This window comes from Colias croceus, chromosome 1 (assembly GCF_905220415.1).
Source record: "Colias croceus chromosome 1, ilColCroc2.1".
Lineage (NCBI taxonomy): Eukaryota > Metazoa > Arthropoda > Insecta > Lepidoptera > Pieridae > Colias > Colias croceus.
In genome coordinates, this window is record NC_059537.1 from 10949628 (window position 1) to 10968258 (window position 18631).

The window sequence follows — 18631 nt, forward strand, 5'->3', positions numbered from 1 at the left end:
AAACGGGACCCTATAACTGAGACTTCGTTGTCTGTCTGTCTCCAGGCTGTATCTCATAAACCGTGCTAGAAAGCTGAAATTTTCACAAATGACTAAGACAAATGATGACGTTCACGATTCACATTGCCGCTATAACAACAAATACTAAAAATTAATAAAAGTAAAATATGGGGGGTCCCCATAGTACGTAACCCTTCGTGCGCGAGTCCGACTCGCACTTGGCCGATTTTTATTGAATAGGTACTTATTAATTTAACTCTTGTAAACTAAAATTGATTATTTTATTACGTATTGTACCGTAATGTACGTTCATTATTTCAATATGTAGTACTTATACATTGTACCTACAAGGCTACTTTCTTAAATTTTAAGATGCTAAAAAAATTGAACTAGGAAATTGTTAGACCAGTTTCCCGGATACCTCGTTCTAATTGTTGATAAAATAAACAGGTAGGTACGATGAGTACAAAATATAAATATTAAATACAGTGCACCTAGATGTTAGAAATTTATTTATTTTATACAGCCCCGAAGCCCAAAACGTTACAGTGAGGCTGAATAGAATTGTAGAAATATTTTATTTCTAAAATGTTCGCATTAGGTACCTACTTTAATATTTTAAAATACGAGTACCTATGTATTATGTACCGTTCACTTATTATTATTAATTTAACAAAAAAAAACATACTGTCTTTAACTACCTACGTACCTATATTCTTGATGCGTGTTTAAATTTTACCGAAAATTTAAGATTTAATTTTAAGCTTCAGGGATTTTAATCTTGCAGTAAAGGTTAAGAGAGATTGAATTATTAGTAGATACTCAATCGTCTTTTTTTATCCTGACTATTAAGTCAAGTTTTCCAAATAAAAAATGAACGTAGAGTACATAAGTTCTATCTTATTTACTATACACAGTTCACTTTGCCTGGTCTAATTTAAAGAATTTTAGAAGAATTTTTTTTTTATTTTAATATAATCATACTTCATACAGGCATTTATTTCACAGATATTTTTTAATCCTGGATACGATCATCATACGATATAACTTTTTTTTGCACTACGAGATCTGGAAATTTTTGTTACGTGTCTAATAATAACTAAATCGGCTTTCATTTTAGTTTAACTCTTTGAGTACTAAATAATATTAAAAAGATAGGTACAAGTACATGTAGGTACATACATATAATGTGCAATAGGAGTGATTGCACTCAATCTATAAGTTAATTTAAGATCTGATTCCTTACTCGTATGTACCTAGTTGCTTTATCGTTTAAGCACAGGCTTTTCAGTCACACGATATGTCACCCCGATGACCGATCCTATTACGAGTTCAATATAACACGCGAATCGCTTTGATAAATATTTGAAAATTTTATCATTATTGGTAGTTATATTTTTTGGAAAATTCTTTTGCACTGTAAATCAGAAATTAAGCAATGTAAAGGTACAAAAATAAAATAAACGCCCAAGAAAGCATCGCTCAGAAGTATTCGTTAAGCATCTGCCAAAAAACATTGACGCAGCTGATGTGACGTTTATCAATTGTAATCGGTGTTTTCGTCACATGCAGATTGAGATTACATCACAATAGCTGCAAAGTATAGTAGATGTAGGCCGGCGAGGCGGGAGGCACGGGCATCCCATTGCGGAAGGACGTCGCGTCGGCCCGCCAACGCCGCGCCAGTCCGCGTTCTGTCATCGTAGTAACCGATGCGCGTCATTGAGTCGTTCGCGCGCGAATGTTTTTGAAATTCGTTTAAATTTGGAAACGGTTGTTCGATAACGGTTGTAAATGTACCAGCCAGTGATATGAAAATACGTTTTGAAGTGCCTAACAAATTGGAAATCATCTTCGGACGAGGTAGCACGTATTTATATTGCCTATATTGTTTGTGTACCTGCATAATGAGTGTTTACTTACCGGCTTTTCTAGTGACTAGCGATTTACCTTATTGCATGAAATATCTGTAAAGCGGGTTTTAATCATGTTTTTGAAATGCTTATTTAACATAAACACAACTTCATATACCTATTATTATGGCGTAAAAGACTACATTCATACTAGATACAATAATTTTAAGTTAGTTAAACTGTTACACAGAGTCAAAATTCAAAAACGTAGGTAGGTAGATTGTTTGGGAAGCATTTGGTCATTAAAATTATAAGTATAAGTACTTACTTATTTAATATAATATTCCTAGCTGACTATGAAGGTTAAACACGAACTCTACATAATATCAAGTTACATAACATGTGTATGACATAGGTAAAGTCTAATTAATATGAACATATCACGTATAACTAAACATAGATACTATTTGCAGGCCTGGCTTATTATTAGGTTACTCTGTGGGAGACCAAACTCAAATGGGATGCGGTGCAAATTATAGAGCTAAAAGAAATTGAATTTTGTGCGCATTTTAATAAATTTTAATTGTTAATATATTAATTGTTGTAAAAAGATAGGTAGGTACGCTCCAAAGAAACTGTTTTAATTCCCAAATAAAAATTCAAATTGAATAATCACATATTTTAATGATATGATAAAATATTTTTTATGATCATAATATAATTAAGTAGGTAATCTTTAAAATAATTGATGCAACAGCCATTTACCTACATAATAAATAATAATAATTCAAGAAAAAAATATTTGTGAAAAATATTAAAAATCATTAGGTACCTAATTCATTAAACGTAGTATCTCTATTCTCTTCTGTAAATTAACTAGGTACCTATTTATTTTATTAATTATGTGTTATCTTATGATTAAACTGGTTTACATGAAATGTATAAAAATACAACTAAATATTCTTTAATGATGTTTTTCCGACCAACTCATGGTGCGGAGCAAAGATCATTCATTCTCAACAGGTTTAACGGACGAAATACCTAGATTTTAATAATAATGTTGTTTAATTTTTAGTTTTTACAAGCTTTTGCCTGTGGCTTCGCTTGCATGCAGTTTATCGTATGACATACCTACCTACGGTAAAAAAATCACCAGTACCTACGTCTTTGAGGTCAAATTTTTTGGCATTGTTAAAAAATATCAAAATATGTTGAGCTGTTTTGACGTGAAAACAAGACAAACATACTGAGGCATTAAACACATTGAAGGGGCGAATATGATTTCCGCTTCCACAAAATAAAAAAATGTAACGGCTGTTACACACCTGCCGTTTGTGGCCAAAGCTTCTGACATGCGCCAAGATGCAAACAATGCATTATCTGCTAGACACTTATCTATCAATATATTTTAGTTAATTCAAATATCATAATCTTGTTTGGATTGCTACCTATATTTCATGCGTACAAAAAAATATAACCATCGCATCATTTTTTCGGTCTATAGGTACCTACACAGTACACAGGCTTAGACAAAATAAATTGCAGGTACCTTATAAATTATAATAGAAACTGTCGAGATTTTCAGCTTTATAAAAGAAAAAAAAAGATTTGTCACCATTAGCATCCATTAGTGTTTACTTGTTATAAAGGATTCGGCACCCTTCATTGATTTTTACAAATTTATCAGGCCCTAAATTAAACAAAAAAAATATTGTGGATGATAAGGGAATACGTTATGATACCTCGTTCAAGAGCTTCTATGTTTATTTAGGTGCATTATCGTTGTAATATCATAATATATTAAAAAGTATATTGGGTCATTATTTAACGCTCGCATTTTGCTGATACGTATTACGTATACAAAACATGGACGATTAATATAAATTTTCATTAAACGTGTTTTATCTCGCTAAGCTCACACGAGGAAGCCTACGCTATATTTTATCAAACATTATAATTATTATGTTCTAGTAAAAGAAGCTGATAGTGCGTGTTATGAATATAGCACTGATAACGTTGTTAGCTACACAACATAGTGTAAATAGAGTATGTACTATATTATAAATACTAATAACTAGGTACCTACATAAGTTTACTCATGTTTCAAAACTTTAAAAACACTTAAAAGTAAAAGAACAACAAGTTAGTTAGGACGTCTTTTTTCTGAATTTTGGTTTTTAAAAAATATGATAAATTTTAGTTAGGTAGTTACTGTAATATTCCAATACACATTTCACGTATTACTTATCTACTCTTAAATTAAAAACCATATCTTCAAAGCTTTTTCCATCCTCAGGATAAGCTAGTAATTTTTCATATAATTAGTCGGCTAAGCGGCATTGGACTTTGGCTATAATTATGGGCGACAGCTATCAGATCCAGAGTGCTCTCTCTTATTTGCCAAATTCATTTTGAAATATACTCGTATTATAGAGCTCTTGATAGAGCTTAATTGCATGAATTAAACGTCGAATTATTTTATCTGTGCTTCACATTGGCGGATTGACATCAACAGTTATCGTAAACTTGTTATTGACAGGCGCCAAATTCTATTACAAAATATACTAAACGGTTAAAATATAGGAGACGCTATGGTATAGGATGGACGTTTAATTATAAAATAATTATAGTCCAAGTGGAGCATTTCATACGATTCTAAAGATCTTCCAGGAATGTGTCAACAACTGTAATAGTTGTTGAATAGGTTGTTATCTCCAGACGTGTCAGTTGGCGCCAAATTTGTTCTGTAGTTACTAGAACTTCATCGTGATATCTGTATACCTTATTAAAGAGAGAGATAACTAACAAACTTTGGCTCAAACTCCTTCATTGTCAGAAGTGCACAGTTCCATTACACTGGCTCTCATGAGCAGCGCTGGCGACTACTGGGAATAATTACTTTCTATACTGTCCTTACCTTAATCCACAGATTTTAGGTTAATAACTCTTGTGAGATCTCTATAGTAGGTACTAGATATAATATGGTAGAATGCAAAACTCACAAAGAACATGCGGATTCTATTTTTTTGATGAACTAAATGATTTTATAAATCTCACTATACAATGAGTTTGTGTTATTTCATCAATATTGCGATATGGATAATTGGAATTTATTCAAGACTGTCTCTAGCAAAAATATTATAACTACATATTTTGAAAAGGTTATGAATTGAGAAATGGGATGTAATAGGTACACATTAATAATTTTTGAAAAAAAAAAAAAGACGAGTGGCACTCGGAGACTGCCGCGGTAAAGCTATTGCATAGCATGCCTTCAAGCCACACCTCCGTGTCCGTCGGAGTGGGAAGCGTGAGGTTTTTCGTTACGGAATTTCTCGATTTGGTCCCCGCGCTCAAGGCCCGCAATAGAAGCTATGCAATAGCTTAATAATTTTCCAAAGTATTTAATCCATTTGCAGAACATTTTGATGAAGACATAAACAATAGATGTAAATACACATTTCTTTCAAGCTTAACATTGCCCTTAACCTCAATGCCGTGGAGTGACAGCAAAATGTATAGCTACATCATACCTACAAAGGAAAGTTAATCACGACTCAGTATATAAACTTTTGTCTTCTTTCTTCATATTCTATTTATGTGGAGATGCGAGAGCGTCGTTTGTGACACGTTATTGTAAACAACTGAAGTTATATGTAATAGGTACCGTATGTTAGTAATTTAACGATGTTTTATAACAAAATTATTTTGAGCGATATTGTCTTTTGTCCGGGATAAGCTGGAAAACAACCAGATGTGTATTTTTGAGAAATGCATCACTCCTATAGATACTTAATCATGTAGTACTATTTCACCTTTTTACTATTCTGATCTGGAATTTACTCGGGATTGAGACTCAATCATCGAATGAGGAAGTGGAAAATAACGGGATTCGAGTCAGCTAATACTCGTGTACCTATGTAAATTCCTTGATCGTCATGTCTCTATAAATGGTGAACTTTTCAAATTGCGAATAATAGTTTAGTTAATACTGAAACACGCGCCGATCTCATTGCTTTTTTACATTAAATTCATGGTAAAAAATGCGAAGTATAAGTCCTCTTATGGGTTGAAATTGGAAGTTATTCCTTAATTGCGTAACTTTATGACCCATTTTGTTAAATTAATTGATAAGCAAAAATAAGTACCTAACGATGTTAACCTTTCCGCGAAAATAAATTTACGCCGCTCTACGTAGAAGCAATAATTATGGAGATAAATCTCAAAAATATTTCTAACGAAATAAAAATGGTCAATTATTAACTCAGGCCCCGGAATCACAGACACAATAGAAAATCTATTGTGTCGTGGACCGATCGGGCCGCTCGGCGCTCAATGAGTTAAATAATTAATCATATCCAAGATCATCGCACATTTTCACTGTGATCTCATTGAATAATTTCAATGTCTTCAAACACTAGTTCAGAAACTAGGAATTTTGTAAACTTCTATGTTTCACTCGATTCAAAAATCTAAAAACTATGAAAAATTGTAACATCTTATTTGAATACTTATCACATTTACATAGTTAAGTGACTTGTCAAGGTTGAAGAACAATGGATGTTTGCGTCATGTCAACTCATTGAAAATGATTTCGCTTTCAGAAAAGGGATGAGTGTCCATGGAATTAGGATACAGTTTACATAGGTACATAGCTAGTATACGCTTGTACCTTATGTCGGTTCCATGATTTAACTTTGAAGTAATAACCATTGAATGACTGTAGAGGTATCTTGCCGCTCCATTAATTTTGATAAAATGTGGAATCTTTACGTACAATGCCAAGGAAACCAGATTTATTCGTTTCTTTTTCATTTGAAATACATTCTGTGTAGGCATTCAAGAACGTTATGTGTTATTCATGAATTTCAAGTTTTTGGCTTGTGTTTTACATACATTCTTTTCGGAGACGAATCTTGAAATGTTCATTTATTGTAGGTACATTCATTGTTCACTTTCCCTTGAAGGTTTTAGAGTGCCTAAATAAGCGATGTAAGTACCTATTGAATAAATGAGGACAAGATCAAACTCACAATTATTTAGAAACATTTTTTAAGGAAATATCTCAAGAAATCATCAAATAATGTAAAATCAATGACAATACCGAAATGAGTATCGAACGTGCGAAGGTGGGAAATATTTCCTTAAAGTGTTCTCCGAGAAAGTGAAGCACTTTCGCATGCACTAATGACACTTGTCATTAAAGAAACTGCCTTACGATCACATATGACTTGTGAATGTAAATGAATGTAAATTATTTATGAACGTACCTTTATTTCCTTTTCTTTAATAAAAAATTAAACCTAGATTGATACTTATAGTAGATTGTTTCTCACAGTAGTTTTGGTGACTTTTTGTTTACGTTAATACCACTTAAACTGACATGAAATCTAGAAAATGGTCTTGAATCTATAAACTTAAACGTTTAGTACAAATAACTTCTTTAGAAACAGTGAAATGTTGGATAAGCAAGTCCATAGTGGTTAATCGTAGGTAATAATTATTATTAAAGACAATAACATAATAACAACTAGACTGTTAATCTATTAGCATGAGCTATGACGAAATGTAGCTTGCTAAAAGTTAAATTACCCAGTAATCAGTGACGTAAATATTTAATTTCATCGGAACACACACTGAAATTTGCAGTTAATTGTATATTGAGTAGTGAAACGTGCCGAACTAAATGAACTACATATCCCTCGAGATGAATAAGTGGCTGATGCAGCTAAAACGTACTAGAAAATGGAGTTCTCATTTCATGATGAATACTTCAGTGTACAATGCTATTGCGTATATGCAAGTTGAGTGCAGGAAGAAGAATCATAAAACTTTATTCGAGTAAACAAAATACAACTTTGAGCTCTCTCTGAAGGATTTTCTGTGGCGTATGTGGACAGGTTTCATTTCATTTTCAGATACGTTATAAGTTATAACGTTAGTCATATTTTCAAACTTATCTTCAACAATCTTTTTGAGATATTTTATCTCAGTGGTACTTGATAATTTATCTGCATATGTTATTTAGATAAGAATTTCAATACCTTAACAATTAAATTGGTCAGAGAAATTGATATTGACATGAGAAGAAATTTAGGAAACATCGTTAGACAGTTTACTCCCATAGTTCCTTTGTTAATTGTATAATGGAAAATAAATCCATGAGAAACCAACAAAATGCTCAGCTTTACCATGTAGGACACCATAGGCAAAGGCCATTCACGTGTTTATAATTAATAGATGGAAATAGATACGACTTAAAGTAAAAATAGAGGGAATGTGTACTAGTAGTAGTAGTACTTTAAACATTTTATCTATATTGCATTTTGCTTCGGATTGTTATTCATTTGTATTTAACCATGTATTAACATTCATTTCGACAGCTAAACAGCTAAACAGCTAAAACAGCGATTGCTTTTTTCGTCTATTTAACAAAATATTACATGTTACGCGGTTGCATTTTTGTCCTAGTCTAACAACTTACTATATCCTTGAAACAATCGTTAAAAATCATCTTCTTCATATTGCACATGCACGTTTAATAATTGTGTTGTCATTGATTAAATTGGTTTTTTATACATACGTAATGGATGATAACACATGTAAGATTATGGCACTGCAAGAGGATCTTCAACGCGATTATATATTATGAAGATAAAATCCATTTAGGAATCACGACTACCGTAAAGCGAATGTTTTACATATTCATGTAAATTCTGCCTTACGTAATACAATTTAGGTCGTGTCCAGATGCTCTGGAGTCCAGACAGTGTGGTCTTATTGCTTACATTTTTGCGTGATACTGTAAGTTTTATTACTTCTATTCGTCACATCTGTTTCAAATCTCAAAAATGTATAAATTGATGGAACATCAGTTGGGATTCGGGTATTTTGTGATGAGGTTGATTAAATTACTGACCATGTATATCCTTATCTTCCCAAATTTTCTTTAAACTTCAAGACTGGCGTCAAACAATAAATTGACTTTTCTTGTTATCTGAAGCACAGCAACATTCATTAAGTGCCATAAGCGGGCACTCACGATTACAATAAAAATTATTGTTGTCTATGATTTTTATAGGCTCATAATTAGAAGGTGGTGCAATGAACATGTTAATAAAATTAAATGTACTTTTAGAGTTGGTGTGAAGTTTCCCACGAATTCTTTTGAAACTTCTAGATTATTCAGCGTAAAATTTGAACCGAATATTTTGCATCTTTCCCAAAGTTTTTTGCAATGATTCCTGTTGCTGATCATAAAATTATTTGCTCATTAAAATTCTCCGTTGTTTTCCTATCATGGTGGTTAGTTAATCATTATTTTCCGTTAAAAGCTATGCTATAATCCAGTAAGTAATTCTTATAAGTAAAGTTCCAGTCTGTTTGTCGTCATTCCGGTGTTTGGCCCGGTTTGAGATCGACTTAAATGCTTCGGACGTTCCGATACCTGATTTGATCGCTTTGTCCCAAACAATGTTGCAGAACCCGTCCCAAATTCCTAATTCCTTTGTTTTCGTGACCTTGTTATTCACGACTAAAACATTATTAAACGTTGCTCCAGCAACGACTAATTACTTTTTAAAATAAGGACCGTCAATCATGTTAAGGTAAAATTAAAACAAACTGTAAACATTTGCCTTGTCCTTCAATTAATAATTTAAATTGAATTTAAATAATTCATTTATTTCCAATCAAACACCGAAAATGGACATTAATGAGATTAGACGATGGAGAAACAAAGTTATAAATAGAGATCGAACTGTTATTTACCCTACTTTTGTAGAGCCGTTCGGATATCGAAATCTTAAATCCACATTTATCTCGTCATGGAAGGCTATCTGCCAATATCTGGCGATAACTCTTTTACATTTTCGGCATTTACCAAAGTTTAGAGCACCAGATGCGTTCGAGCGCGACTAACGTGTTTTCAATTAGTATTATGATCTTTATGCACTAGGTAAAAAGAGTTATGCGCTACACAAGTATAATAAGCGTTGTAGATATTCTAAGGTCAAGGGTGTGTGTGTGATGTCGGATCGTGACAATGTTAGTGTTAGTGTGGCGAATGGCCCTTGCTGTCGCGTGCGCCGAAGCATGCAGTGTTTTGGATTCCACGGTAATGCCTATAATATTTTAAGCCGTTTTGCATGACTGTAGTTGTAAACCTTCACCTGAAATGCGTAGTGATTTTTTTTTTGTTTACAATTTATTATTTATTAATATTAAAGTGTCTTTAAATAAATTATATTTGTTGTTGCTTTCGTCATTTTAGGGATCGTTGGTGTTATCTGTGTAAACGTAGGTTAATGTTTAGAGATTACCGCGTTTGAATGTTTAACTTGAATTACTGAATTACCTACATACTTGCAAACAATAGCGTTTGGACTTTGGCAGTGTCATAAACAAAACGCAAATTTTTGAATTCCTAAAATGTATCATCATCATAAAATTATTTCCATTGTTTGATAAAGGTTTGATATGATCTATTTATTATGTTCGTATTTTTTTTCTTTTTAAAGCGTTATTCATAAAATAAAAATACACATAATAAAGTAAAGTACATCAATGGTATCGGCTCAAGCAATCTCTGCCAGGCAATCTATTTATTAATTCTAAATATTATATAAGTAGGTACTAAAATAACGCCATAAACTCTTATTAGATTTTAATTTGGTGCTAAAACCACATTGCATAAAAAGCAAGTCACTTTTTATGCAATGTGGTTTTAAAATCAAAAACAATTATGAGAATAATGGAGTAAGTCATAATAATTTATAATACATTTCATAACAAATAATAACAATAGGTACAAATTTTTTCCCACCTCTAAGTGAGAGAATGGGGCTGCATGCAAGTTTAGCATAATGCTGTTTGCTAGGGTTGCCCTTTCCAATTTCTTGATGTTTTTGAAGTGAATATATTTTTTAGGCGTGTTAGTAATAAAATTTCAAGCTCGCGTCAGGGCAATACCGTCACGTCATGGATTAAAGAGACGATTTTGGTATCTTTGAATCTTCCCAAAAAGTTTCACTTATATTACGTGTGCACATGCATTGCGTTTTTTTTAATACATACATGATGCAATTATTGACTTATTTGATTACAACTAGAAATATTTATTCTATTCAAACTTTGTAATAAAATATAAATTCCATTTTGTGTTTTAGCTTATAATAATAATACAGTTCTTTTCCTCGATTGCAGTTTAATTTAGCTCTGATTATATGGATGACGTAAACAAGTACATATCTCCATATTAGGAGGGCACTGTTAACAATTATCAACATTCGTAATAGTTGAAAATCTACAAAAAACTATTGAATAAAATATCATAAATAATATTTTTAACTAGATATTTTAATTGAATCGAGAATTGATAAATTATGAGAAAAAGTAGCAATGGGTTCAAGTGGTAGCTTGAAATAATATCTATAATTATCATGATTTTTTTTTTCTTGTCAGCATTTAAAAGTGGCAACCCTATTAACACAATCTGCGACACGGTAGTGTTATTAAGATCATCTTTAGATTTATTTGCGACGTCTGTTGTGACCGCCGCGCGCGCACCTGGACGCAGAATTCTATATTATTATTATTTTCTTTTCATACAAACCTATGGAAAATGTCTTTGTGAATTTTGTAGTGCGTATGAAGTAGCCTTTGAGTGACGACGTGTGTAGTTACTTAGTTTGTAGTTATAGTTTTGTTTAAAATAAACATAAGTGTTATTAACGGTTTTATAGCTGTTGTGCAAAATATATTTATCAGAAAAACACCTGGAACTTTACCATTTGTTTTAAATATCAGTGTTTAAACTATTGAATAAAAATACTTTATATACAAGTTTTTGAAGTTTTTTAATAAATCTACTAAAAAGAATAGATAACTACTATAGGTAACAGTGTTTGTGAATTTGTGATACTTGCGAATTGCGATAAACGAAATCTGGATGTTTCGATTCAAAAGAATTTTCGCACTCATGAGATTCACCTTCTTCAGGATTCAAAAACTAGGCGAGTATTATCATAATTTTTCTAAATGTCTAATGTTGTGTACCTAATATAATTTGTGATCGCAATTTATAATCAGTTATACGTATAAAATGTTATTATCTTTCTTGTTCAGCTTCAGTAGTTTTTGCGACATCGTTGAACAAGAAGTTTGTTTTGCATTTTAAATAAGTTTCGGTTGAATTTATGTTTTTGATAATTTGCGCGCGAAAACATGTTCTATCAAGGAGGATGATACAACAAGCAATTTATTCGTTCTATTATTATTTTTATTTCATACCTACACCTTCCTATTGAAGATGTCTTCGATGTGACATATATTTTTTCACAAAATAATATAAAAAAATATTGATACGTTTTCTATATTAATTGGTAGTGAAATACAAGAATTTTAATTCCTAACGATATTTTTTGTAACTATTCATTCACATTTTTTGCGACTGCGTAAGATATCATTTCAAACTTTTATGGGCGACAGAAACTCGTTATTTATGTTAAATTACCGTTTAAATGTCTAGCAATGAATAGACAGACAAAAACGTTATATAAATCGACAGATGACTGCGGAAATTACAAGTGCTATCCCATTATAATCGTCTCACATAACTGCACAATGCACATTCTGTACGTTCGTCATATTATTATAGATATTAGATATATAGACTATAGATATATAAAGTATAGATATCTACGTATATATCCAATGGATACATTATTTTATTCAAATTCCAATGAAGTATCTAAATTGTTAGTGTAAAATAAGGTTAAATGTTTCTAATAATGGTGAAATATTTCTTCAAGTACCTACCTAGGTATTAAATAGTTTAATACAAATTATATTCAGATAATATTTACTTACAATTAAGTTGCTAAGCTATTACTCTAATGGTTAAATAATGTTGTATTATTTGGTAATTCTTAATACATAGAGAAAATTAATAACAGGATATTTAAATCAGCTTCATCTTGTTTATTACATATTAATATATGTTTAATTTGCAAATTTATTGAGGAGAAAGTAAATAATGATTAATTTTAATCAATTAGTTGATTTTCTGTATTGAGGAGCTTAACGAACTAAACCGTTGATATTTTAAATTTAATTTAATCTTACGTAACTTTTGCAGACTTATATCCTTGTTAATTGTTATAATTTATTTCTATGTCTTTAATTTGTCAAACTAACGGGAAAGAATCTGTTCAACTGCAATCAATCTTACAAATTACTTTGTCAAGTAAAAGCGAGGTAAATTAAGCGACTTTCTAATAAAATGGTTTATTTCTCCGCTTCTTGTTGGAAATTGACATAACTAACTTTATGGTATTATTGATGTTACCTAAGTAAGAAAAAATATATTCTGAAAAATCCTAAAATGAACCAGATAAAAATAATATATACTAACTAGGTATGTACTAATCCTGGCTATTGATAATATTTATTATCCACATGATACCTACACTTCAATAATTTATGTAAGCGGCTTATTTAGAAAGCGATGCTCCACAATTATTATCAACACCACAAATTAAAAAAAATCAAACAATCTATTTATTATTTATTTTCATCAAATATTCTCTAGTATCGTTCATTCGAAAAGCCTAGGTAGGTATTTTATTACACGTGTTTAATTCAATCAACATAAAAGGAAAATTGTTATGAAGCCAAATTTCCTATTCAATCCAGTTTCGTTGGCAAGAAGCCAATTTGGCCTACAAGCATAAAAATAATCAGTCAAAAGATATTACGTAAATTAAATACAATAGAAGTATTTCTTCAAAATTACGTTTTTGTATTATTTCAAAGATTTTAATGTGCTAAAATCCCACGGACGAATTGTTTAAAAAAGCCATAAAATGATTACAAGTCTACTAATCTTGCCAAACTACATAGTTGAGTGCCTATTACATTAATGATTAATCTGAATTCTTGACCTTAACATGCTTAATTAGGTTCGTTGAACTCTAGTTAAGTATATTATTATGTATCTATGCATAGATAATTTGTGTGTCAATTATTCTTTGTTACGTATTTAGAATAAAGCTATGTGAATTTTTTATCGGAATGTTGCCCAAAAGGAATAATATATGGAGTATGTTGACTGAGAGCTATTTAAACTATTAATATTAATTAAAAATTATAATTAATAATTAATTAGTACAAAGTGAATTGCGTAAAATATGTATTTGTATGTTTTCATTTTTCATTAGACGGTCGTTGTTATATTTTAATAAGAAAAGCAGAAAGTTCATTATGATTCCAATCAGAAAACCATTCCTCAAAACTCAGAATTTTTTTATATTCCGAGTTTAGATTTTCAATAGATATATATATTTTAGCTTGATACTGTGTGCGCGATAACAATTGATTGTATGTAGGTATATAAATGTATGGAAGGCATTGAAAATGTTCAAAGCTTACACTAGTCTACAGTGGGGTCTGTAGGGTAGGTATGGCTATTCAATTCTGTCAATACACGTCGGAACCTAGATACCGTTGAAATTGATCGGAAATGGAATACCTTTGTTGCCAGTCCGCCGGAGTTGCATAGCGCGGTCCATTCTCAATATAAATTATATTGGAAATAAATTGATTCCCAAGGATAGCTAACTCTAACCATAATAATTGAAGGTTAATTATTACAAGATTGTAGAAGCAAGTACTAGCACGTGTCAAGAACATTTATGATATCTATATCTAATGAATTTCATCAAAATGTATCCAAGCGTAGTAATCTCATACACACGCACACAATAGAGGCGAGAGGTACAAAAAACTTTCGCATTAATAATATTAATTTGTAATCATAACTAATCTCTAATTCATAACTGTTGGTATAACACGATATTCGACATTAGTAATGTATTGAACAATAATATTATTATGTAGGTACTAGATTTCCGCCCGCGGCTTCGCCCGCGTTTGCAAAGGAAAACCCGCATAGTTCCCGTTCCCGTGGGATTTCCGGGATAAAAACTATCCTATGTGTTAATCCAAGTTACCCTCTATATGTGTGCTAAATTTCATTGTAATCGGTTCAGTAGTTTTTACATGAAAGAGTAACAAACATCCATACATCCATACTTACAAACTTTCGCCTTTATAATATATATTAGAACTAGTGGTCCGCCCCGGCTTCGCCCGTGGTACCTACATGTTTAAACTATCCTATCTCTCAAGTTAGATCGAACTGCAAATGGTGTGCGAATTTTATTATAATCGGTTAAGTGGTTTAGGAGTCCATTGAGGAGAAACATTGTGACACGAGATTTATATATATTAAGAATATTAGATATTAGATAGTAATGTATGATGGATGAAGTTTTTGTTTGTTACATCTTCATACAATTTAAGAAACAAACTATTTGTTATTAACTCATCGCGGAAACGATCTAATCAGAAATAGAATGTCTATCGACATCCCGCAACAGTAACACGTGTGTCCAAACAATTTAGTGATCTGTGGTAAAACTGAATCTTATAATCCTCCATACAATACACAGTTATAAATTTTATCCTTAATTATATCACCTACCACTTCCAGAAGCGGAATGCGACGGCTGCAGCAGCGACAATGACGAAGGTCGAACCGTGGGGGAGCTGCTGCTGCCCCAGTACGCGCTGGCCACGGGCGGGCTGGCGCGGGACCATCGCCCGCTGATCACCTTCCCTGATAATAATAACTTCCACGTCCTCACAGCCACGGAGTACAGGCGGCTGCTGCTTTACCTCACTTCTGTGCCCTCGTGAGTTGTTTGCACTATTTTATAACCCTTGAAACACTAAACAGATAATAAAAAATTTTCATTCAAAATTCACGGATTGATGATAGCGCCATACAGGGAAGGAAAGCTACCTATTTTATTTATACCAAAAATATATAAATAAAACGAGGAAAAATGTAATACAATTAAACGGTGCAAGAGAACACAATTTTACATGGAAAGGGCTCAAGGAGTCGCAGGAAGTAATTCAATAAAGAACCTAGAAAATAACTTCACTTCGTACGTGTATCATATAAAATATATGAACAAATTTATCTCCGTCTAAGTTTATTACGAAGTCGCGTGCTATAGCGCGATTAAAGGAATAAAATGGCCAAATTTTATCAAAGCAAAGTCAGATTGGTACAAACCGTTGCGACTGATGACATAGCGTGACTAGCGTGATACGAAACGTAACAAAATAACTATAAACTGATATTGATGATCCAAAAGTATCATCATAAAAATTTTGGTACTTTCTAAGTCAAACTGAGAGTCGATTCATGCGTAGGAAAGATCTCGTATAACTTATCCAATCTCAATCATTGATTGAAAATCAGCTACGCATTTCGGCTTCACTACATTTTGTATAGCTATAGAAAGTATCTTATATGTTGATTCCAGTTTTTTCACCCGTGTGCAAAATATCATATTACCAATCCGTGACTATGAAACATTCACAACAACAACAACACAACAATTTTCTAAAATTTTCTTTTATGTGTTTATTTATCTTTCAACATGTTTATCTATTCAGTAAATTATTATAAGATCTGGAACCTACAAAGATTACTTTATACCAATAAATAACATATTTTTATGATTTCAATCACACGAGCGATACAATTGGTATCAAGGCGACTACACCTTTTAGATTGATAACTGTAGTTATTTAATTGATACAAAGATACTCCTCACAGATGTTATAAAATGCTTTAGAACTTAGAACAATATAAAAGTACCATCTCAAAACGAACAAGAAAGGTTTAATAAATATTTAGACCATTGAATAGACAGTTTATTTTGAGCTAAGAGTTAGCGAAAAACTTTTTCATAAAGTATACAAATATTTCGTTTCTTCAAGGACTCGCTTATGAAAGTTTCTTACTAAATTGCTGTTATTTAGACGAACCGCGAACGCCATTAATATGCAACGCTTGCCGCAAAAGCGTTCCTTTTAATGTTGTGCGTCTTGAAATATTTCTGGTATTTATAGCAACTTTTTCATACTTTGAGTATATTATTATGTCATTAATGTTTTAACTTTAATTGAAGTATCACTCTTTTATGTCTAAACCTTGGTCTAAACAAATTGGAATGTTATTGTAATAATATTTAAATGTATTTCAATTGTGTACAAGACATATAACTATGAGAACCCAAAAATTTATGACACATAAATTTTTACACTATGTTTTTTCCATGCGAACAAGTGATAACTGCGTTAAAAACAACCGACTTCAAACTTGCACTTGCAAAATTTACAAATACCTACAGACAAAAATGCTCATAAAATAAAAACTACTGGGCCTATCCGAATAAAATTTTTATGGGACCAATTCGACACCATCCCGCATCGAACAAAAAAAGAATCACGTAAATCGGTTCAGAAACCTCGGAGTAATCGGTGTACATACATAAAAAAAAAAAAAATATATATATACCGGCCGAATTGATAACCTCCTCCTTTTTTTTGAAGTCGGTTAAAAATAACAAAAACATTATCTTAAACACGGTCAAATATCTTAGATTTACCAGAGCGCAGCCAGCAGAAATGGTCGATAATATGAGATAATCTACAGATGAAACTCCCAAGGCATCTGATAATACGCTCAGTTAAGTTTCATGAAAACAATTGTATATAAAACGTTTTCTTTTTTCATATTTATTCTGTGGAATGTTTCGATTTTGAAGACTTGAAGAAAAGAAAATTTCTTTTAAGAATTTATTTCTATTAAGATTGTTAATAATTTAATGGAGAATACCGTTGAACCGTTAAATACAATTACTCTTATCCGATTTATCTATAACTATGCTCGTATTGTATGAATTCTGAATTGTTTATGACACATGTACGGTATAAACAATAGTGTTTATTCGGGGGATAAAACATAGCGATTCTTTCGCTTGTTCTTTCGTAATTAAAATGATGTTTTTATCTAAGGTTTTTATATTAATTCTACATTTGATTCCGACAAATACTTCGAATATAGGGTAGTGCGTTATACGTATAGCAGTACAGTATACGCGCGTGCGGCATACAGTACTTAACTATTACCACTTTATTACGGTAATATTTTAATAATAAGTATTACGGTAATTGTAGGGTTGAAAGCGTAATAGGCAATATTGCATCATAATACAGGTAATGCGGATACTAATAAGACGACATAATCCACGCTTTGGAGTGTAATACCGTTGGGAACTTATTAGAATCTGCGCTATATATGTTAATATTATAACTATTAGTAGAAGGAGAAGTGTTTCTGTTTTAGTTTAATCTAGTTTTTCGTTCGTTTAGTCAAACTCAAAACTTTATTAATCATGAAAACAGACTTATAGTGCTCGTTTTTATTTGCCGTTCCAAGTGAAACACGGTGAAAATTATGTGAGAAGAGTAATTTTAATCGCAAGTATGAATTGTAACGGAGAATTTAAAATGCCATTTTTTATTTGTTTCAGATTGTTAGAAGCGGAAATGGGTTTCCATATAATAATAGATCGACGGAAAGACAGATGGAACTCAGTGAAAGCAACATTATTAAGAATATCCGTAAGTATTTTTTTACGTAATATAAGTTATAAGTAGTTATTGTATATGTGAACGTTTATTTGATACACGAGTACACTTCTTTACACATTATTATTTGTTTTTAAACTTCTAATGCTTTTGTTTTGGGACACGCTGAATACAGCGTGTGCTGAACACGCTCATTATTCATCCCAAAAGGTTCCATATAATTTTATTATACAAACCACAGATACAAACTTGTCACATCTGATTAA

At 31.7% G+C, this 18631-nt stretch overlaps 1 protein-coding gene across 10 annotated transcripts in view; it reads left to right on the plus strand.

Annotated features, from left to right (window-relative positions):
- Positions 1-18631, plus strand: part of LOC123691416 (guanine nucleotide exchange factor DBS-like) — a 73773-nt gene that overhangs the window by 10722 nt on the left and 44420 nt on the right. For 7 of the 10 annotated variants that reach the window (XR_006751397.1, XR_006751399.1, XM_045635799.1 and 4 more), the window contains exons 2-3: positions 15406-15607; positions 18308-18398. Coding sequence is in view for 8 of the 10 variants with exons in the window: in XM_045635799.1 (XP_045491755.1) it covers positions 15406-15607; positions 18308-18398 (293 nt within the window). In the remaining 2 variants the exon portion in view is untranslated. Of the gene's footprint in view, positions 1-1679; positions 1867-9866; positions 9970-15405; positions 15608-18307; positions 18399-18631 lie in introns of those variants that run through there. The other 3 variants (XM_045635840.1, XM_045635848.1, XM_045635818.1) reach the window with 3 other exon arrangements.